Source organism: Ptychodera flava, chromosome 13 (genome assembly GCF_041260155.1).
Source record: "Ptychodera flava strain L36383 chromosome 13, AS_Pfla_20210202, whole genome shotgun sequence".
Taxonomy (NCBI): domain Eukaryota; kingdom Metazoa; phylum Hemichordata; class Enteropneusta; family Ptychoderidae; genus Ptychodera; species Ptychodera flava.
Window position 1 is genome coordinate 27,670,643 of NC_091940.1, and position 24,831 is coordinate 27,695,473.

At 34.5% G+C, this 24,831-nt stretch overlaps 1 protein-coding gene and 1 long non-coding RNA gene across 2 annotated transcripts in view; both read right to left on the reverse strand.

Annotated features, from left to right (window-relative positions):
* LOC139148732 (uncharacterized) overlaps positions 1-24,831 on the reverse strand; it is a 55,849-nt gene that overhangs the window by 22,297 nt on the left and 8,721 nt on the right. The gene's annotated exons all lie outside the window — the stretch shown is intronic.
* Positions 363-24,445, reverse strand: LOC139146936 (uncharacterized). The gene is made up of 3 exons (XM_070717797.1): positions 24,378-24,445; positions 23,656-23,885; positions 363-1,067 (listed from the first exon to the last, which is right to left on the reverse strand). The coding sequence occupies exons 1-3, from the start codon at positions 24,400-24,402 to the stop codon at positions 363-365; spliced, it is 960 nt and encodes a 319-aa protein (XP_070573898.1). The 5' UTR covers positions 24,403-24,445.

Genomic DNA, 24,831 nt, shown 5'->3' on the forward strand with positions numbered 1-24,831 from the left:
ATAATCACCATCATCATCGTCGTCGTCGTCATCGTCGTCAATAACAATATCATCATCATCATCATCATCATCATCATCATCATTAGCATCCTTGTTTTTATCATAGTCAGCTTCTATTTCTCTTTCTTTCACTATTCGCTTTTCAATCTCATCATGAACATTTGTTTCTTGATCTTCACAATCACTGTCAATAGCATCATCATTAGTATCATCATCATTATTAGCATTGTCATCTTTATCATAGTGAGTTTCTGTTTCTCTTTCTTTCGCTATTCGCTTTTTCATGTCATCGTGAACATTTGCTTCATCACGTGGCCCATCTTCCCTTTTTTCTCCATCACCTCGATCTTCCTTTACCATACTCAGATTTCCATCGCCAAGCTCATCACTGCCTTACCACTTAATGTCAGCGAATCAACTTCCACAGGTTTTCTGGATAGGATAATGTCGTAATCACGCTCGCCTGAATTTGTACAGGCTCTGTCTTTTTCTTTTATTATATCATTATCACTGTCTACTGATATGTCACGAACGTCACTGCAATTTACATGCAGGGATACATCCAAATCATCAGTATCCAATTCGCACCCATCTGAAGATGATGAACTTAAAATAAACGTATCATGCTCTGATCCATTGCTTATTTTGCTATCGGGAGTACGGGGAGAATATGTATACGCTGGTGTGGCACCGTTTGCTGAGCGATCCTGTGATGTAAGATCTTTTCGGGAGACGATGTAACTATCGGAATAGGTATCGCTGTCATGTTTAAAATCGTCAAGTCTTGGCTTAGGCCCATAGGTAACATCGTCACATTCACTGTCATTACTTTCGGAAACTTCTGCAGGCTTCTTGATGGACAGCACCTCATATTTATCATCAGTTACTCCAGTGCAACTATAAAAAGGACTTAGGACAACCTGAGGCTTCATCTTCGTCAATTTTTCAGCGTTATATTTTAGGTTAGCGTCTGTGCAGGACTGGTCATTTGCTGCCCTTACTACCCTTCTCTTGTTTTGCTTGATTTCATGTTTATTTTTAATTTTTTCAGTACCATCAGGACAAATCTGGAATAGGAAGTTTTGCAAAACAAAAGTATACACTTTGTACAATACGCTGAGTTTATTGTCTGTCTCATGCTTTTTCCCCTATATATTACTTCTTAAAGGATTCCCTCAGTAAGTATAAGCGATGATTTTAAACCATATCAGCACCATACTGTATGGCACGCGGGTAAGGATATGATCATAAGCTTATGAAGTCCCAGTTATCAAAAAATACCGTCAAGGACAGTGTGCTCACATTCGGTTTGAATAGCTCCATGCGAGAAATATTTAAACCAGGAAAAACAAGAATGACAAAAGCAAATAAGGCCTTCACCTTAGGTACTGGAGGTCATCTTTAGGAACATGCATATCAACTTCTACAGCAATGGGACAAGCAGATCCTAAATACATAAGCAAATGTCAACAAAAAAAATAGACAGAGAAGGTTGGATGAAAAGAAAAGGTGGGAGTGGGTAAAAAAATGTACAAGGGATCTGGTAAAAAGCAATGCTACCTCATCAATCTTCTAGACCTTACCCCCTCCTGAATATCAAATGTTCCATCCCTTGGTATTACATAATGCCAGGAAATGTATTTACAACCTTGGGAGTTTTTAATTAATGCGATGAGTGTTATCATTCTAATGTAAACAGCACTGAAGTTAGTTACAGATGGTGAAATGCCTTCCACTGTGGGCGGTGATTACAACATCTGGAATTATCCTGGATCCAAATTGAATTATCCTGGATCCAAATTTCTCATCAGTTCTTGTATGTCTTACATAGGAAAGTTGCAAAAATTGGTCCAAACTGAAAAAATTCACCTCAGCTTTGTTTTCTGGATCAAATTTTCCTACAATTTGATACCCAATATGAAAAAATTATGTTCACAGTCTTCAAAACTGTCTCACAACATATCCTGGTTTGGTGTAGGTCATTTAAGGTCACAAACTGAGAAAATTACCTAAAATATACAAATTTAGGGGTTTCCCAACACTTTGAGCAGAAAATTTATCTAATAACATCCCTCGGGACTTTATACCAAATTACAAAGCTATCAAACAAGTAATTTTGAGAACAAGTTTTTTTGGACCAAAAATGACAATATTGTCTTAAAAATACAAATTTGTATATTTCAGGACAATTTCCACATATCAAACTATTGTCATCTCTGTACGTCTGTGTACCAAATATAAAAGCTGTCTGTCCAGGGGTTTTAAAAAGAAAATACTGTTTAAGATTTTTTGACCAAGAATGACAAAATTGCTCCAAAATAGTAATTTTCCCAATTTTGTCATAATTTCAACAAATTAGAAGAGTAACACCCTTGCAAAGATCCAACCCAAATTTGAGAGCGATTGGGCTGGCGGTTTCAGAGAAGAAGAATTTTTACTGAAAATGAGAAAAATCACCAAAAAAATTCAGCAAAAACACAAAATTAAGGATATCTTCACAATATTCATAAAACTGTATAAGGTTCACCTAAGGTACTTGCACACTAATTTTCAAAGCAATCAAAACAGCAGTTCTCGAGATATTAATTCTTGACCATTTTCACATTTTTAAGCTCATTTGCATAATTTTGGCAATGCAGACTTCATTTGAACAAAATCCCATCTATACCCCAGGATGCATCCACACACCAAATACCAAGCTGAAATGTGCAGCGGTTTGCTTGTTTTTGATGTTGACGGACATACTGTACGTACATACATACATACATACATACATACACACAGACATACAGACGCCATCGACTTCAGCTTATACGATAAACTCACTTTGGTATAACCAAATGTGAGCTAAAAACGTATTACTGAAGATGAAGAACAAGCGACCTAGCGACAGATATAGCTCCGCTGTGTTTATGTAGAGAAAAACTATTTTTGACACATGTTGATGAAGAAGGTGGAAATCTTTGATAGCTCAATGCAGTGGCCAGAAAAAAAGTGGCTAAAATAGTTGCAAAAAGACACAATCAAAGATTTCATCATACTTTGAATATATCACATCAGATCACCCCTAAGAACATGTCAACCAAAGCTATCTGATGAGTATTTTTTTGGAGAATAAATTTTTCTGACCAAAAATGGCAACAATTGCCCCCCCCCCAAAAAAAAAAATTGCAGAATTCATCATTATTTCAAAAGATCAAATTTAGTTCATCTATAGAAACCTGTATACCAAATTTCAAAGCTGATAGACCAGTACTTTTTGAGAAACTTTTTTTAACCACATATGGAAAAAATTGACACAAAAATTCAAAATTGCAGATTTCATCATAATTTCAATAAATGTTATTTAGTTCATCTTTAGAGACCTATATACCAAATTTCAAAGCTTTCAGATTAGTAGTTTTGGAAATACACACTTTTTGACCCAAAATGGCAAAAATTGCCCAAAAAATACAAAATTGTAGATTTTATCAGAAATTCAATATATATTACTAAGGTCATCTGTAGAAACCTGTATACCAAATTTCAAAGCTATCAGACCAGTACTTTTTGAGAAAAAACATTTTTTGACCAAAAATGGCAAAAATGTCCAAAAATTACAAAATTGCAGATTTCATCATAATTTCAATGAATATCATTGAGGTGATCTGTAGAAACCTGTATACCAAATTGCAAAGCTATCAGATGAGTAGTTTTGGAAATAAACATTTTTTGACAAAAAGTGGCAAAAGTTTCCCCCCCCCCAAAAAAAAAAAAATTGCAGATTATATCATAATTTCAATAAATATTACTCAGTTTATCTATAGAAAGCTGTATACCAAATTTCAAAACTATCAGACCAGTACTTTTAGAGATATACATTTTCTGACCAAAAATGGCACAAATTGCCTTAAAAATGCAAATTTGCATATTTCTGCACAATTTGAACAAATCTGAAATAGATCGTCCATAGGGATATATGTACCAAATATCAAAGCTATCTGACTGGTACTTTTGAAGAAGAAGATTTTTAAAGATTTTTTTTACCAAAAATGACAAAAATTGCCTTAAAAATACAAATATGCAAATGTCACCACGATTTGAACAGTTCTGACTGAAGTCACACTAAGTAAACTGCATATCAAATTTCAAAGCAATCGGACAAGCGGTTTAAGAGAAGAAGATTTTTTACCAAAAACACCAAAAATACAAATATGCAAATTTCACCACGATTTGAACAAACTTAAGTGAGGTCACCCCAAGTGAACTGCATATAAAATTTCAAAGCAATTGGACTTGCGGTTTCAGACGAGAAGGCAATTGTTGACGGCCGACGACGGCCGACGACGGACTACGACGGACGCCGACGGAAAATCAACCTATTTGATAACCTCTGCGTTGCTGACAGCAGAGCTAATAAACAGGGAAAAGTGGTTCGATTTAATGATTCTCCAGTTCAAAATTGCGTGACTATGTCTTTATTTGCCTTTTCCTTGTAATGTGTAGAACCTTCAAAGGCTAAACAGTCGGAACAGTTGCAGACGCATACATTTTCCAAGAACGATTACGTCGATTTTTGAAACTAATTTGACTGTGTACATACGGAGCCACTGGTGTTTGATAATATAAGTATTTATATGCATTGGTTCCATTAACTTCATAGATTCGAGATTCACATTTACAACTTAAGAGATTATATTCAGGAAATCTCAGGAAATCATTTTAGTAATTCTGTTGGAAATACATTTGCCATTTTGACAGAATTTGCATCCAACATAGTGTCAATGACACTGTGCTGCAATTTTACAGAAATAATAGCTACTACTACACATATGACATTGAATTGCTACAAGATGATTTCTCAGAAAATTCCCTTGCAAGTGCAAATTAATCTTATACCCTAGCAGCATAATGGCTTTGCATCTACTTTCAAAATGATAGGATTTGACCAAAAATTGTAAAACATTATCCCCAAAACCAAATTTGCAAATTTCATCATGATTTCAATGGATCCTATTTCGGCCATCTTTAGGAACATTTCAACCAAATTTGAAAGCAACAAGACCATTTGTTTTAGAAAATGGAAACATAGACAAAAAATCATTAAACAGGAAGTTACAGGACCCTGGATGCACAATTGGGGATTACTTATGACACAGCCATTTGCATACACTGGGCGTGATTTTTTAAATTCTCATAGCGTCGCTTTGACTGTGTAATACATTAAAAAAATTATGATGGGTACTTTTGTGACATATGCAAAGAGGGGTCAAAAGGTCATACAGGGAACACATTTTTAAACATATGCGTTCTCCGACAAAAAGTGGGATATGTTTTCAGTTTATTTTAGACTGAAGTTTAGTCGCTGTATATTCACAGACATCATATGCACAATTTAACGACAATGAACGCCTTAAACATGGCAAAATTATAGGATTCTGGGACCAAACAAGGCACTTCCTATAAGTACCGTATTTTTTTTACATTTTCAAAGATTTACGATAATCCGGCTTTTATAGGGAAAGTTCCTGTTTAAAATTAGAAAACAGCCCATATCGACATCACATTAATACAGATAAACCTCTGTGGCCTAAGGTACTGAGTCACCAAGTATGACAATGGTCAGATCAGCAGTTCCTAAGTTCTTGATTTTTGACGATTTTCACATTGTTTGTACCTCATTCGAATTTTTACGATGCTGACATGTTCATTAGAACAACAGCATCATTCATATACAGCACGACTAGACCAAAAATCAGCTTGACCCATGCAGACAAACAGACAAACAGACAAACAGACATACATACATACATAGATACATAGATCATACATAGATTGATATACATATCCATACATACAACCTACCTTAGACAAACCAAACAAACATACAACCATACATACATACATACATACATACAACAATACATACCATACAACCATACATTCATACAACCAACCAAACACTACATACATACATACATACATACATACATACATACATACATACATACATACATACATATCATACATAACATACATACACAACTTAGCCGGCTATTGAACCACTCTTTTTTGGGAGTGGAGATTTAGCCGACTGGTTCTGTCTCTGGCCTTTCAGCTAGGCGACTGATGCCGTATGTTGTGGGTTCGAATCCGATTGAAAACTATCCGTATACATACATACATACATACATACATACATACATACATACATACATACATACATACATACATACATACACACATACATATATACATACATACATAGATACATACATACATACATACACACATACATACATACATACATACATACATACATACATACATACATACATACATACATACATACATACACACATACATACATACATACATACATACATACATACATACATACATACATACATACATACAAACCTATATATATTGATTTTTGGTATACAGGTTCCTAGGCTTTATCTTAATTTATATATATATATATATATATATATATATATATATATATATATATATATATATATATATATATATATATACTTCATATGTATAGCCAACCAACCTATATATATTGTGCACATTGATATTACTGCTTATGAAGCTGCTATAGGCATGGATACAAAATTAAGTATTTCCTGACTGTATGAAATTATCTGACTAAGGTCATCCTAGGGACCTGTAAACCAAATATTAAAGCTGTCTGACCAGCGGTTTTGAAAAGACAAGCGACCCAACAGTTGACAGAGCTCTGCTGTTTTATGTAGAGAATAACTTTTTGTGACATATGTATTGATGAAGGAGGTGGATATCTTTGATAGCTCATTTCAGGATGGCCTGACCAAAAATGGCAAAATTAGCTGCAAAAATACAAAATTGATGATGTCATCATAATTTCAATATATTACATTAAGATAAAGCCTAGGAACCTGTATACCAAATATCAAAGCTATCAGATCAGTAACTTTTGAGAAACAAACGTTTTGACCAAAAATGGCAAAAATTGACCCAAAAATACAATAATCGAAGATTTCATCAAATTTTAATATATCACACTAAGACAACCCCTAGGAACCTGTATACCAAATATCAAAGGCATCAGACAAGTAGTTTTTGAGAAACACATTTTTGACCAAAAATGGGAATAATTGCACCAAAAATACAAAGTTTCAGATTTCGTCATATATTCAATATATCATATTAAGTTCATCTGTAGGAACCTGTATGCCAAATATCAAAGCTGTCGGATAAAGTTTTGACCAAAAATGACAAAAAAAATTCATTAAAAATACAGATTTGCATATTTCATCACAATTTGAACAAACCTCAGTTGGGTTATCCCTAGGGACCTATATACCAAATAACAAAGCTGTCTGACCAGCGGTTATGAAGAAGAAAACGCCTTTTTGGCGCTAATTTGCATATTTTTAAACAATATCAAAAAAATTAAAAAATGGTTTCTAAAAACCAAATTTTTCATCTACACAACAAATATTAAATCAGTAAGTACAGCGGGTCTCAAGATATTTGAGTGGACGGACGCCTCACAAACGGACATACATACATACATACATACATACATACATACATACATACATACATACATACATACATACATACATACATACATACATACATACATACATACATACATACATACTGAGGACAGACGCCGGACGGATACCCATCCCAATAGCTTCTATATAGACTATAGTCTATAGTAGCTAAAAATGAAGTTTGAGTGCAGGAGGGTAAGTAGAAAACTTTTCAGGGCAAATTATGAACAGCTTATAAATTACCCTCATGACTTTAAATTAGTCAGTTCACACTACTTTTCATGCACAGTATATCTTATCATAGCAAGGACCCCTTTAAAACTGCATTGTTCGTTGGCTGCACCTGACTTTGATCGCACTGTTTACACAGATTGAATAATTGCTATAAATAGTATATACGGAAACTTATAGCCCAGTTTTACCATAAAAACCCTTTCACATCGACATCTGACCACCCTTTTTTTCTTCGAAAACGTGATTTTTTTTTACCCTTATCAAGTTGACCACAAATCGAAATTGGAACTTTTTCTGTCTCTTTTATTCGACAAATCTATCATGAAAACTTATTTTGAGCAATTTCGTTTTGATGACATTTTCGTTTTGATAACATACGAAGACCAATACATGATGGTACAGAAAATGTCAAAGTTGGGATTCAGGAAAGTTGCCTTTATATGTTTTAATCATCCAAGATGGTAATCAATTACGAGAAACTGACGAAAAGTTGAACTTTCTAACAATTCTACTCTGAACTTATTTTGGCTTTCTTGTGGACAGTCAGGCTTGACGACTTCCTCAGCTCTTATTACTAGACCCACTCACAAGTAACTTCTCATTCAAATAGAATATTATCGTGATTTCAATTACATAGACCTTTGTATGATATATTTTCCCCTTGTGCTTAATGTTGACAATGAACCGTCCTTTCCAGTTCAGCTTACCTCGTGGGCTGGTAAGATTAGTATCTGGTGATTTCAAAATAGCGCAGTGAGGAATGTGTTTGTGTGCTTTCTAAGAAATAACAGTGATATCAGCTCCGATATCAATCTTGAAATCAATTACTGTTTCGTTAAAGCAAAAGTTCAGGAAAAACATTTGAAAAATGTTCTATGCAACATAGTTCTGGCACAAGACACAAAATATATTGGTCATTTCTTTGGAAACATTCTGTTTTCCTAACGTTCGTGTGATTTGCCATTTTCACCTTGTTGAAGCGCTATCTGGCGGCCTTCAAATGTGCATGCTACTATTTGATGATGTAAAAACTTCGTTTGTGTATCACTAAGTTACATTGGGCAAAATGCTTGATATACGTTCAGCATATTTACGTATATTGACGTATATGGAACACAAAATTAGTTGCATATACGTTACGTATATCTCTGTATATGGAACATATCATAAATGTTGCAAACTCATTGTTGAACAGTTCCTGAAGTTTGCTACAAAATTAGTGTCAGTGACGCCATGAGCCAGTTCGAATAACCGTATCAACTAGGTCAGTGCGGTTTTCTACTTGTCAGAGCGGAGAACGGTATGCTCCATACTGGTAGTCAATTGTGACTTAACCATTTTGCAAAGTTGTTAGTCTCTGCAGATAAATTTGTGATCAGTTGTCGCGAGACTACCGTTAATTTCAAGCTCTGGCAGTGTTTCATAACGTTGCTAAGAATGAAATAACAGAGAGTCAGGAAAAAGGCAAACCTTTCAAGGAAGCGGAAGATGGAGATGATGAAAAAAATGAATTATTCGATTCTCAAATTAATGATTATGATAAAGAATATGAAAAGATTATGCTGTTGATGCTGTTATCAACTGTCTGTAAGCCAATCTGATGGTATTTCAGCTTTTGGCCAAGAAGATGGACTGTTAGTCATCTGAAGAAAAGACCCCATCCAAGAGCCAGTGGTTGAAAAAATGGCGACTTCCCTTGAGAGAAAGTTGAATAATCTGGAGGGCTGATTAAAAGCTGAAAATAAAGCAAAAAATTGGATCTTCCTACAGTAGATTTTACACAATAGATCCCTAGGAAACGTAAATCAAACTTGTTAATGGGTACTTTACAAGTCCTCGGAGAAGATAGAGTCCTCTTCATTAATTAGGTCTGTGATAAAACATACTGCGACACAGATGGGGCTTAATGGCCGAGAATGAGTTCCATGGTGGTGGAAACATAAAACCAATGTAGGCCGCCATCCTATTTAGAAAAGGTCATTAAATGAGTCAATTAGTAATAAATTGACAGGGTTTTTCCAAACAGTTTTGCATCATTTTCGTAACACTGACAGATAATCACCGGTACCATATTTCATAAAGTTTGATGCAGTGTTTCTTGGCATTCACCCGAAAAACAAAAAATCATTATTGAATGCAAATTAGCAATAAATTTAAATGATACTGCTAAGTGTCATTAAGTTGTATTTACAACAATATGAGATCAATATCTGTACAAAGTTTTATCAAATATAAGGCAGTATTTGTGGACATATCACTCTAATTAGGAATGTTCATTACATATGCAATAACAAATTAATTAGCTTAACACTGATAAATGTCTTTATTCTCTATTAAAGCTTTGTAAGCTTAACATCTGTACCAAGTTCCATGAAACGTGATGCAGTTTTTCTTGGCATATCAGCCTTATTAGAAAAAGTCAATGATTGACATGATAATGCTACATGTCGTGAAACAAATTGATGTGCATATGAATGGCATGGGTTAATGTCCCTGTACCAATTATGAATGATACTGGTGGAAAAATATCTGAGTTATGGCTTTGTACATGACAGAAGAATAACAAAATGGCCACAAGGCAGCCATATTTTAAGTGGATTTTGAAACCAATATACATGCATATTTATGACATAGGTCAATATCCTTGTACCAACTACGAAGAAAATCGGTTGAGACTTGCCTGAGTTATTTCTCTGGACATGACAAAATCATAACAAAATGGCCACCACGAGGCCAATTGAACCAGGAACACCAGGCAAGATCAGATAAGCGACAATTGGTGATGAACAACAGGTTAGTGCTATAATATACTAGACTATGATATTTGCCAAAAATAGTTCCAGTTGAAATTCAACAATACTAATAAGTGAAAAACCAGCTCCCATTTATGATGGCAAACTCATCACAAAAGACAGAATTGTCATACCAACCACAACGAGAGAGGAGGTCCTGGAAAAAATCCGCGAGGGACATCAAGGTGTGACAAAATGTTATGAATGAGTCCTTGCAGTGAAATGTCCAGGCATCACCAGTAATATCAAAAAGTAAGAAAGCTTATCGCAAATTCTGCATAGCTACACTATTGGTGCTATGAATATCAATCAGTTCAGGACAATATTTCACAAGGACTTTTTAAGAATGTTGTCGATGGCTTTGGCATGTAATAAGGTATTGATTATAATTTAATAGCAAAGGGAACAGATCAGAAAATTGGCTGTATTTATTCATAAAATAAAACAATCACCCCACAAGCAAGTGCTCTTACGTAAAATGTTAGCCATTTGAGAAAGGGGCAGTTTTCAAAGTCATCTAAGATACATGTTCAAGCGGTCCATGAGTGGCCAGAAAGCTAACAAACGACAGAAACTTTGTTTTCAACGATTTCGGACAAGTATTATTAATCAAATACGTAATTTTAATGTGAAAGAAGCAGAATATCAAATACCCAGTACAGTTGTTAGTTGATGTGGATCATTTCCATCCCGGAATACCTAAAAAATCCTTGGGCAATGTCCTTTATGATATCCATTGGTGCATGTCTTTTGATGCCTTTCATGATAAATGAAATATAGCACTTTTTAGCAAATGAAAATCAATGTAATATTGATGCAGACGCAATGTACCTTGATTGTAGAGTTTCTTTTGGAAGCCTAATGTAAGCCCTAAATGTTCAATGAAGGCTGTGTTTTAGCATTTAAATTTGGTTAATATCAGCGTCATCTGTAGGTTTTTCAAGTAAAATCTCAATAAAGAACCTGGCATGTACACAGAGAATGATACACATTTAGTAGTGCCAGCAACTAACCTCATTTTTCAAAGGTCCAATAATTTTAGGGGCATTCAAAGTTTGAGAAAGTGCAAATGGTTTCATTTACAGGCTTCGGGCAGCCAAATAGATCAAGGAATCACGGGAAAGGCAACGCTTTGAAGGGAGTGTGTCAGAAAAACAAGTTTGTAGATGTTGTGTATTTGTACACAAGTTGTACTGTGAGTCAAAGCGGCCATACCATGAGTAGTAGCTTGTCAAGCGGTGGTGTTATATCAAGAAAGGAAACCTTACCAACCAAACACAACGTGGGCGGTGACCTAGATGAGGAGTTTGAAGAAATGAAAATATGGGGGACACTTCTCCCTCTCGGGAATATGTTTCTTTTGTGGTAATTGTTTTCTCTTCTCGTCAGCTTATCTAAGTGAGACTGAAAAGTGTTGGCAGACAAAGATATTTTTATTGATACACAAATAGAGATAACTTGTTGCCAAATTATTAGTAGACACCCTCCCTGACACGGGATCAGACAACTTATTGTTGACTCTTATGTTACTGTAGTAATCGTATATTGCTTTGACTTGATATAAGGGAAGATGTAAAGTTCTTGTACATAAAATTATCAATGAAGTCATCCATAAAAATAAAATCTCTTTAGATCAATGATGTAGATTATTTTGTGACTGACAGGCAATGCAAATTATTGCAATAAATCAAATACAGCAGTAAGTACACAACGATCTCATGAAGCAAGTATATATTAGTATATTGAAATCCTGGATTTAAAATTCTAATTGTTTTTTCTCTTACTGAGAATTTTTGTATGTCGTACACATAAACTGTGTTGTATCACAACTTTCAAGAATCAAACATATTACTGTATCTGTACTATCACTATACTGATTTAGATATGATAATGTAAGAAGTACAGAAATTACATAAAAACAAAACTTGCTACTGAGAAACGAATTTCTTTTTGACAGTAACATACCAGTCAAGTGTTATCAACTTAACTACAGAATGCTAGGAAACAATTTTTTGATAAAAAATTGCAACAGTCCACCTTTCAGCCAAAAGAGCTTCGCTGTATTATGTAGGGACAAACTATTCCAGAAACATGTTTTGATCAAGGTGGAAATTACAGCTTAAATTAGGATGCGACATGCAGAACATAGGCAGTGTTATTATATCACACAAACAGATTACTAAGTGCAATGAAAACAACTAACTCACAAATGTAGCTGCCATGAAAAGCCAGATTTCCCACTCAAGGGAACTTGCCAGTCTAAATGTGAAATCCATGAAGCTACTGTTACAAGTGCAGCCAATGTTGCAACATGAACTTGGCCTAACTGAGAACACATTTAAAACACGCTTTGATGCAAGTCATACCCAACCTTTCTGAAGTAGGGGCATATGTTAAAAGTACAGAATTATCAAAGTATTTGAAATCTATGGTTAAAACACTCAATTTATTATGGTCAATCCTATCGGAAGTAAGTAGTTAATCAACTCTAATGCATGAAACTCAACGAGTCCTTTTTTAACCTGGGCAATACCAGAGAAATTTGCATGGTTATACATGTATCATCATGAAATAAAGTACAAAGTGTTAGACAGGGATGTGTGCAAAGATGGCAATGAATTCTCCTTGGCAAACAACACAACCAGTGTTTTGAAGACAAGTACGTCATCACAGTCCTATGGTGGAACGATTTTGGATGTGAAATCAACAGATGGATCTCAATATAATGACACATTGGTTTTGAAGAAAATTACAGGTTAAGAGGTTTTATCAAAATACCAAGTACAAGTACAAATTAAAGTATCAGCAATTGTGCTGATATTGGATGTGTAATCTCATCTTTATAACTGTTTGTTAATTAGTTAAGTGCCTGCTTATTGTAATGTTTATATTTTTATCTTTATTTTATTTCGTTTATTTACAGCCAACGGGCCGAAAGTCCATGTCTGACAATAAAAGCTGAGATAAAATTCTCATACAAAAATATAATACTGTCATATTATTATAATATGATACACTCATATTATAGGTGCAAAATATCTTAGACGGTTTGATGGAAGACTGATCTATTGGGTCTTGGAGCGATTAAGGAAATGTACAAAGTCTGCAAAGCCCTATGTGTGAAAGATTTACAGCTGAACAAACTAAGGAATGCACAAAATCTGCATAGCTAGTATAAGGATGGAAGGTTTACAGCGCCTTAGGAAACCTAGCATTTTGCATGATTTTCTGACATAAGAAATGATATGAGTTTTGAAATTTAAATCGGACGTCAGGATTATAGCTAGATCTTTGATGAGGACACCCTTTATAGCATAGAGCCGTTGAGTGAATAATCAGAGATAAATTTGTTTATTTCGTTAGCGTGTGATATGATACAACATTTAGACACATTTAGATTCAGTTTTCATTTGGTACACAAATTTGAGATATTGTTTAATTTAGGTAGAAGGAATTTACAGTCATCAGCTTAGCCAAGATATTTAAAGGTGTTTTGTGTCGTCTGTGTATATGGTGGAACGAGAGATAACAGCGGACACATCATTCATGTACAAGATAAAAAGAAGAGGATTCATTAATGGGTCCATGTGCTCATGCATGAAATACATTCGATACAAAAAACAGTTAAGAATTTGGAAATCGACTAACTTATGAAAATCTTACAGGTTTTAAAAAAATAGGCATACACAACCTACCAGCGCTTCAGTATGGTCCTTTTTAGAGAGGTCACGTAGTCGGATTGAAAAAGAAACATCCTACTCCTGGTGCATATTTTCATACAAATTCAATTATTTTCAATACACCATTTACTGTTCTATCAAAAATAGTTAAGAATTTGCAGATCGACCGGCTTATGGAAATCTTATTGATTTTTAAAAACAGGCATACACAACCTACTACCATTCCAATATGCGTTTTAGATAAAGGTCACGTAATCGGATTAAAAAGGAGCGTTCTACTCCCGGTGCATATTGTTATACAAACTTATTTATTTTCAATACTCCTTTCATTATTCTTTCCAAAACAATTGAGAATTTTCAATTCGACCGACTTATGACCATCTTACATATTTTTAAACATAGGCATACACAACCTACTACCGTTTCAATATGGTGGTTAGGGGGCAGAGGTCACAGACTCTGGTTGAAAGAGAAACGTTTTACTCCCAATGCATATTTTCATATAACCTAAATAAATTTCAATGCGCACTTTTATTGTTATATCAAAAACAGTTAAGAATTTGGAAATCGACTAACTTATGAAAATCTTACAGGTTTTTAAAAAATAGGCATACACAACCTACCAGCGTTTCAGTATGGTCCTTTGTAGAGAGGTCACGTAGTCGGATTGAAAAAGAAACATCCTACTCCTGGTGCATATTTTCATACAAATCCAATTATTTTCAATACACCATTTATTGTTCTATCGAAAATAGTTTAGAATTTTCAATTCGACCAACTTATGAACATCTTACATAGTTTTAAACAAAGGCATACACAACGTACTAATGTTTCAACATGGTCGTTTTCTATAGAGGTCACGAAATCGGTTAAAAAGGAGTGTTCTGCTCTTGGAGCATATTTTCATACAACCTGAATTATTTCAATACGCACTTTTATTATTCTGTCAAAAACAATTAAGAATTTGCAATTTTGCTGACTTATGGACACCTTACATATTTTTAAACATAGGCATACCCAACTCTCTACCGTTTCAATATGGTCGTTATGGGCAGAGGTCACAGACTCTGGTTAAAAAGGAACATTCTGCTCCCGTTTCATATTTTCATACAACTTAACGATTTTCAAAACGCCATGTATTGTCCTATCCAAATAGTTAACAATTTGAAAACAACAAAATGTTTAAAAAATCTTACAGATTTTAAATTAAAAACACACACAAGCCTATACCATTTCAATATGGTCGAATTTTGGTAGAAGTCACGGCGTCGAGTTGAATACCAGGGAGTATCCTGCTCCCGGTGCATATTTCCATACAACCTAAATAAATTTCAATACGCACTTTTATTGTTATATCAAAAACAGTTGAGAATTTGGAAATCGACTAACTTATGAAAATCTTACAGGTTTTTAAAAAATAAGCATACACAACCTACCAGCGTTTCAGTATTGATTATGATTATGATAAAGAATATGAAAAGATTATGCTGTTGATGCTGTTATCATCTGTCTGTAAGCCAATCTGATGGTATTTCAGCTTTTGGCCAAGAAGATGGACTGTTAGTCATCTGAAGAAAAGACCCCATCCAAGAGCCAGTGGTTGAAAAAATGGCGACTTCCCTTGAGAGAAAGTTGAATAATCTAGAGGGCTGATTAAAAGCAGAAAATGAAGCAAAAAATTGGATCTTCCTACAGTAGATTTTACACAATAGATCCCTAGGAAACGTAAATCAAACTTGTTAATGGGTACTTTACAAGTCCTCGGAGAAGATAGAGTCCTCTTCATTAATTAGGTCTGTGATAAAACATACTGCGACACAGATGGGGCTTAATGGCCGAGAATGAGTTCCATGGTGGTGAAAACATAAAACCAATGTAGGCCGCCATCCAATTTAGAAAAGGTCATTAAATGAGTCAATTAGTAATAAATTGACAGGGTTTTTCCAAACATTTTTGCATCCTATCGTAACACTGACAGATAATCACCGGTACCATATTTCATAAAGTTTGATGCAGTGTTTCTTGGCATTCACCCGAAAAACAAAAAATCATTATTGAATGCAAATTAGCAATAAATTTAAATGATACTGCTAAGTGTCATTAAGTTGTATTTACAACAATATGAGATCAATATCTGTACAAAGTTTTATCAAATGTAAGGCAGTATTTGTGGACATATCACTCTAATTAGGAATGTTCATTACATATGCAATAACAAATTAATTAGCTTAACACTGATAAATGTCTTTATTCTCTATTAAAGCTTTGTAAGCTTAACATCTGTACCAAGTTCCATGAAACGTGATGCAGTTTTTCTTGACATATCAGCCTTATTAGAAAAATTCAATAATTGACATGATAATGCTACATGTCGCGAAACAAATTTATGTGCATATGTATGGCATGGGTTAATGTCCTTGTACCAATTATGAATGATACTGGTGGAAAAATATCTGAGTTATGGCTTTGTACATGACAGAAGAATAACAAAATGGCCACAAGGCAGCCATATTTTAAGTGGATTGTGAAACCAATATACATGCATATTTATGACATAGGTCAATATCCTTGTACCAACTACGTAGAAAATCGGTTGAGACTTGCCTGAGTTATTTCTCTGGACATGACAAAATCACAACAAAATGGCCACCACGAGGCCAATTGAACCAGAAACACCAGGCAAGATCAGATAAGCGACAATTGGTGATGAACAACAGGTTAGTGCTAGAATATACTAGACTATGATATTTGCCAAAAATAGTTCGAGCTCAAATTCAACAACACTAATAAATGAAAAACCAGCTTTCATTTTCTTTTTCGTTGATGAATGATGTAGATTATTTTGTGACTGACAGGCAATGCAAATTATTGCAATAAATCAAATACAGCAGTAAGTACACAACAGGATTATGACGATCTCATAAAGCAAGTGTATATTAGTATATTGAAATCCTGGATTTAAATTCTAATTGTTTTTTCTCTTACTGAGAATTCATGTATGTCGTACACATAAAACTGTGTTGTATCACAACTTTTAAGAATCAAACATATTACTGTATCTGTACTATCACTATACTGATTTAGATATGATAATGTAAGAAGTACAGAAATTACATAAAAAAAACTTGCTATTGAGAAACGAATTTCTTTTTGACAGTAACATACCAGTCAAGTGTTATCAACTTAACAACAGAATGCTAGGAAACAATTTTTTGATAAAAAATTGCAACAGTCCACCTTTCAGCCAAAAGAGCTTCGCTGTATTATGTAGGGACAAACTATTCCAGAAACATGTTTTGATCAAGGTGGAAATTACAGCTTAAATTAGGATGCGACATGCAGAACATAGGCAGTGTTATTAAATCACACAAACAGATTACCAAGTGCAATGAAAACAACTAACTCACAAATGTAGCTGCCATGAAAAGCCAGATTTCCCACTCAAGGGAACTTGCCAGTCTAAATGTGTAATCCATGAAGTTACTGTTACAAGTGAAGCCAATGATGCAACATGAACTTGGCCTTACTGAGAACACATTTAAAACACGCTTTGATGCAAGTCATACCCAACCTTTCTGAAGTAGGGGCGTATGCCAAAAGTACAGAATTATCAAAGTATTTGAAATCTAAGGTTAAAACACTCATTTATCATGGTCAATCCTATCGGAAGTAAGTAGTTAATCAACTCTATGCATGAAACTCAACGAGTCCTTTTTTAACCTGGGCAATACCAGAGAAATTTGCATGGTTATACATGTATCATCATGAAATAAAGTACAAAGTGTTAGACAGGGATGTGTGCAAAGATGGCAATGAATTCTCCTTGGCAAACAACACAACCAGTGGTTTTGAAGACAAGTACGTCATCACAGTCCTAAGGTGGAACGATTTTGGATGTGAAATCAACAGATGGATCTCAATATAATGACACATTGGTTTTGAAGAAAATTACAGGTTAAGAGGTTTTATCAAAATACCAAGTACAAGTACAAATTAAAGTATCAGCAATTGTGCTGATATTGGATGTGTAATCTCATCTTTATAACTGTTTGTTAATTAGTTAAGTGCCTGCTTATTGTAATGTTTATATTTTTATCTTTATTTTATTTCGTTTATTTACAGCCAACGGGCCGAAAGTCCATGTCTGACAATAAAAGCTGAGATAAAATTCTCATACAAAAATATAATACTGTCATATTATTATAATATGATACACTTATGTTATCGGTGCAAAATATCTTAGACGGTTTGATGGAAGACTGACCTATTGGGTCTTGGAGCGATTAAGGAAATGCACAAAGTCTGCAAAGCCCTATGTTGGTGAAAGATTTACAGCTGAACAAACTAAGGAAATGCACAAAATCTGCATAGCTAGTATAAGGATGGAAGGTTTACAGCGCCTTAGGAAACCTAGCATTTTGCATGATTTTCTGACTTAAGAAATAATATGAGTTTTGAAATTTAAATCGGACGTCAGGATTATAGCTAGATCTTTGATGAGGACACCCTTTACAGCATATTTTCATACAAATTCGATTATTTTCAATACACCATTATTGTTCTATCGAAAATGGTTAAGAATTTGCAGATCGGCAAGCTTATGGAAATCTTATTGATTTTTAAAAACAGGCATACACAACCTACTACCATTCCAATATGCGTTTTAGATAAAGGTCACGAAATCGGATTAAAAAGGAGCGTTCTACTCCCGGTGCATATTGTTATACAAACTTATTATTTTCAATACTCCTTTCATTATTCTTTCCAAACAATTAAGAATTTTCAATTCGACCGACTTATGACCATCTTACATATTTTAAACATAGGCATACACAACCTACTACCGTTTCAATATGGTGGTTAGGGGGCAGAGGTCACAGACTCTGGTTGAAAGAGAAACGTTTTACTCCCAATGCATATTTTCGTACAACCTAAATAAATTTCAATGCGCACTTTTATTGTTATATCAAAACAGTTAAGAATCGGAAATCGACTAACTTATGAAAATCTTACAGGTTTTTAAAAAATAGGCATACACAACCTACCAGCGTTTCAGTATGGTCCTTTGTAGAGAGGTCACGTAGTCGGATTGAAAAAGAAACATTCTACTCCTGGTGCATATTTTCATACAAATCCAATTATTTTCAATACACCATTTATTGTTCTATCGAAAATGGTTTAGAATTTTCAATTCGACCAACTTATGAACATCTTACATAGTTTTAAACAAAGGCATACACAACGTACTAACGTTTCAATATGGTCGTTTTTTATAGAGGTCACGAAATCGGTTAAAAGAGGAGCATTCTGCTCCTGGAGCATATTTTCATACAACCTGAATTATTTCAATACGCACTTTTATTATTCTGTCAAAAAACAATTAAGAATTTGCAATTTGGCTGACTTATGGACACCTTACATATTTTTAAACATAGGCATACCCAACTCTCTACCGTTCCAATATGGTCGTTAGGGGCAGAGGTCACAGACTCTGGTTAAAAAGGAACATTCTGCTCCCGGTTCATATTTTCATACAACTTAAACGATTTTCAAAGCGCCATGTATTGTCCTATTCAAAATAGTAAACAATTTGCAAACAACCAAATGTTTAAAAATCTTACAGATTTTAAATTAAAAACACACACAAGCCTATACCATTTCAATATGGTCGAATTTTGGTAGAAGTCACGGCGTCGAGTTAAATACCAGGGAGTATCCTGCTCCCGGTGCATATTTTCATACAACCTAAATAAATTTCAATACGCACTTTTATTGTTTTGTTCTATCAAAAACAGTTAAGAATTTGGAAATCGACTAACTTATGAAAATCTTACAGGTTTTTAAAAAATAGGCATACACAACCTACCAGCGTTTCAGTATGGTCCTTTGTAGAGAGGTCACGTAGTCGGATTAAAAAAGAAACATTCTACTCCTGGTGCATATTTTCATACAAATCCAATTATTTTCAATACACCATTTATTGTTCTATCGAAAATAGTTTAGAATTTTCAATTCGACCAACTTATGAACATCTTACATAGTTTTAAACAAAGGCATACATAACGTACTAACGTTTCAATATGGTCGTTTTTTATAGAGTCACGAAATTGGTTAAAAGAGGAGCGTTCTGCTCCTGGAGCATATTTTCGTACAACCTGAATTATTTCCATACGCACTTTTATTATTCTGTCAAAAAACAATTAACTTATGGACACCTTACACATTTTTAAACATAGGCATACCCAACTCTCTACCGTTTCAATATTGTCGTTAGGGGCAGAGGTCACAGACTCTGGTTAAAAAGGAACATTCTGCTCCCGGTTCATATTTTCATACAACTTAAATGATTTTCAAAACGCCATGTATTTCCTATCCAAAATAGTTAACAATTTGCAAACAATCAAGTGTTTAAAAATCTTACAGATTTTAAATTAAAAACACACACAAGCCTATACTGTTTCAATATGGTCGAATTTTGGTAGAAGTCACGGCGTCGAGTTAAATACCAGGGAGTATCATGCTTCCGGTGCATATTTCCATACAACCTTTATTGTTATCAGTATAGGCCATAAAAAAGGTTAGTATTTACAAATCAATTATTTTATGAATTTTTTGCAGATTTTTAAAAACTTTGCATACGCAACCATTGCTTTTGAAATATGACACGTGTTAAGTATCAGTAGGAGGGCTAGATACTTATTAATAATTGTGCTCGTCGAGCATATTTTCATTCAGAGCAAGTTGGTTTCAAAATAATAAGTGTCATCACTCTTATGAAAACTATTAAATTTTGCGAATTTACCTAGTTATAAATATTTCATTAAACTTTCAACCTGTGCATAGCCACTAACTCTCTATAATTTACAATATGGTGATTTGGGAGTAGGATCGTCGGGTCGGGTTTAACAAAAAACAGGGGATTCTGCTCCTGGTACCTATTTTCAGACAACCTAAATAGTTTAAATACTAAAATTGTTGTTCTTTTCGAAACAGGTCAGTATATGAAAATCAATCGATTAATCGATATATAACAGATATTTTAATAGTGGAATACACATACATTTATTTTTTAATATAATGCACTCGTTAAGTACCACTACTTTGGGGTTAGAAATATTGGAAATAACTGTGTATTCTTACATATATTATACAACGCACATTGCTTATGATACACTAGATATTGCTCTTACCAAAACTAGTAAAATATTAATAGTCGATCTAATTATGAATATTTTACAGACTTTTAAACATAGTCATGCACATCAGCCACGCCTAAACCATGAAGTCATATAATACTATGCAAACCTGCCATCTTTGTAAATATTGTAACTTCTCTGACAGGAATGAATACAAATATATAACTGAAATGAATAATAATTTTAGTCATGATATTCATCACTGTTTATCTTTTTATATTTCCTATTTCATATCACCTTGTGATGCCATATTTATTGTTGGGAACAAAAAGTCCTTTGCTTGATCTTTTCAATGACATCAGTTAAAGTTTGTGTGTTCTAGTTGGTTTTCTGTAGCTTACAGCAAAATCCACAGTAAGCCAAAATTTAAATGCAATTTAACAAACCGAAAAAATGTTTTGACTGAAACGGAGATAATTTGTCCCTCTTATCACGCAAATTTGAAAGCAATTATCGAAATCGGTTTGGAGAATACAATCTACATAAGCAAATTTTATATGAACTACCAAAATCAATATGAAATCATCTCATTGATTCTTCAAATAGCAATGTAAAAAGCTATCAGATATGTAGAAGATAGTGAACACTCAGACGAATCAAACATCTGTTAAAATTTACCAACATACAATTTCCAACATCCTTAATAGATACGAAAAAATGAATAAGCACTCGAACCCCTGACACCGAAAGTGAAACTGTAACAATATTAATGAACGTCAATATAAGATATTTCTTTACAGCAGCACATCAATTCGTCGATAGAAGAGTTGTGTATAATTCAAAGAGAATAATGTACTGAACACAACATAGTACGGCTTCATTGTATTTCATGACAAAATAGCGGTGGTTCACTATTGAACACCTAGACCATAGGAAGACTAAGATGTCAGCACTCGCCTGCAAACATTCATACTACCAACAACAACAAAAAAATCAAAAATACAAAAAGCCCTCTGAAAACTGCAAGCCGTCAGAGTAGCATAACTGAAAGCATAAAAAGCTTTTTAAAGGAGACGGGGTACTTAATCGTCTCTTATCTATCAGTTAGGACCAGAGGCAGGGAAAACCTACAGACAATTTAAATCGATACAGCTGCAGACGCAAACGACCATAAGAAAGTACTGAAGAAATACATACACATGTCGATAACCTAAGCTACGGAATTAGGAATACAGAAAGTTTCGAGGAATTTGGACAGACGGCAAGAAATAGTGAAAAACTGAGATTGATACTAAAATTGACCTGTCTCAGATAGCCTAAACGAGCAGGAAAAGTGAAACCAGCTTTCATTCATCTATCAAGCAGCTCTGTCATACAAAATACAGTGAGAGAATAGGTCAATGAGAAAGTCAAGGCGTGACAAAATACCGTGAACGAGCAATACAAGCAGTTTGGAGGTCAGGTATCACCTGGGATGTCAATAAAAAACTATCTTTAGTTATGCCTTGAAAACAAACCAATACAACGAAGAGAGCTGCCGATGGCCACACCATTGATATAAAGGCCGTGGCAGAACACAGCTATCGATGCGAACTCAATAATAAGAAATATATTGTCGTCATGGACTACTACAATACTATAATTATATCGCCGTACAAGGAAGATGGTAGGGTTGGAGCAATGGTCAATTTACTACAGCAAATATCCCGAAATTGTATATATGACCGTACAAACATTTAATTTAAAAGTTGCAAAATCTATTTGCAAGATGAGGAATCTCCGAAGATAATCTTCGATAATGTGCCAGTGTTTGCATCAGCAGCTTTCCAAAATAAGTTTGGATTGGACGCCCTCGACATTACATACTATTCAATGGAAGGAAGATAATGCGAAGACACTACAGCAAGATGACTTATTTCTCCCGCTAATGTGCATATACCTAACAGGTACAGAACAAAGTTCTAATGACCAAACTTTCGAATGACAAATATCGTTCAAAGGGTACTCAAAAGAAGGGAAATGTATTGAGATGCCCGGAGTAGCTATGACTACGATTAGCGCAAGCAGAATTCTATTGTTCTCGATGGTAGATGTATAATAATATCCGATCGTAGTGTCAATTCAATGTCAAAAAAGTTACACAATGTCATCTGAGACACACACACTCTGGGAAAAAATAGAATTATAGGTGTGATGGCAATGTCCTTGAATATGACAAACACAATACTATTACCTACTAAAGTATGTCTGTGTATTAAAAACTCGTGATAACAGCCCCTACCTTGCCGCGGAAGAGGTTTACTTTTTTCACTATTGAAGAGGGGCTGATCGTGTCCGTGTACGGTCTTTTACCCTTTCCTTTTAGGAAGAGTGGACGGTATGTACCCAATTTGTACTCTTCGTACCACTGCACTCTTATTTCCTGGCAAACGATTTCAAGTGCCTTTCCAATCCAAACTTCTTCTCCCCCGTTTATGGCGAGGATTTGACCTCTCTTGATGTCACTTATATCTGTGAAGTAATATAATAACTTTCGTTGGTGTACACTGTACAACACAAATAAAAAAGAAAGCAAAAATAGTACATTTTACTGGCCTCCAAAAATTACCATTACATTTTTATGGAAGGGTGTTTCAGCAACAAACGGCAATTATTTATACCACTGCTGTCAGGAGTTACATATAAATTAGACTGTATTTAGTCAATGTTAGCAGGATAAATTAACAATCGGTTCTCGACAGGTTTTCTATTCTCCTCTTCCTGATCCTATTGTATCATAAAATCTCTTGACTTTTGACAGTTGACTTTTCAAGAAACACAAAGGAGTGCAACTCTCTCTCTCTCTCTCTCTCTCTCTCTCTCTCTCTCTCTCTCTCTCTCTCTCTCTCTCTCTCTCTCTCTCTCTCTCTCTCTCTCTCTCTCTCTCTCACACACGCACACACAAACACGAACTCTACCAATCTCGCGTAATATTCATTTAATACATCATTATGTTACACTCACCGATTTCAGCTTTCGCTTCTTCCATTTTGCTTGGACTTTTTGGAATACGATGAACCCGCAAGAACTTCAATTCTGGAAGGAAAAGTGAAAATATTCTATATTCTAGTGTTCAAGAATATATAGACTGTTCCGATTCCAATGAGGATAAGACGTGCACAAATATAAACTTGCATAAGCTGGATAATCAGTGAAGTTAGCAAAGGTAACATTTAGTGATGCATACATGTATAGTTCTTCATCGAACCAAAAGAGCTGAGCTTTAGTTTGATTTTCGGATCCATTTATAGAGGGAAAGTGTAGCCCTACTCGAAATCACGTGATTCAGGTACAGCTCAACCATTGGTTGAGAGGTCGAGAAGAACAAATAAAATAAATGTCGATGAACAGTAAAATTTTGCCTGTTTCATTAACTCTGCAAAATAACAACATTTCTTTGAAAATATATTATACTTTA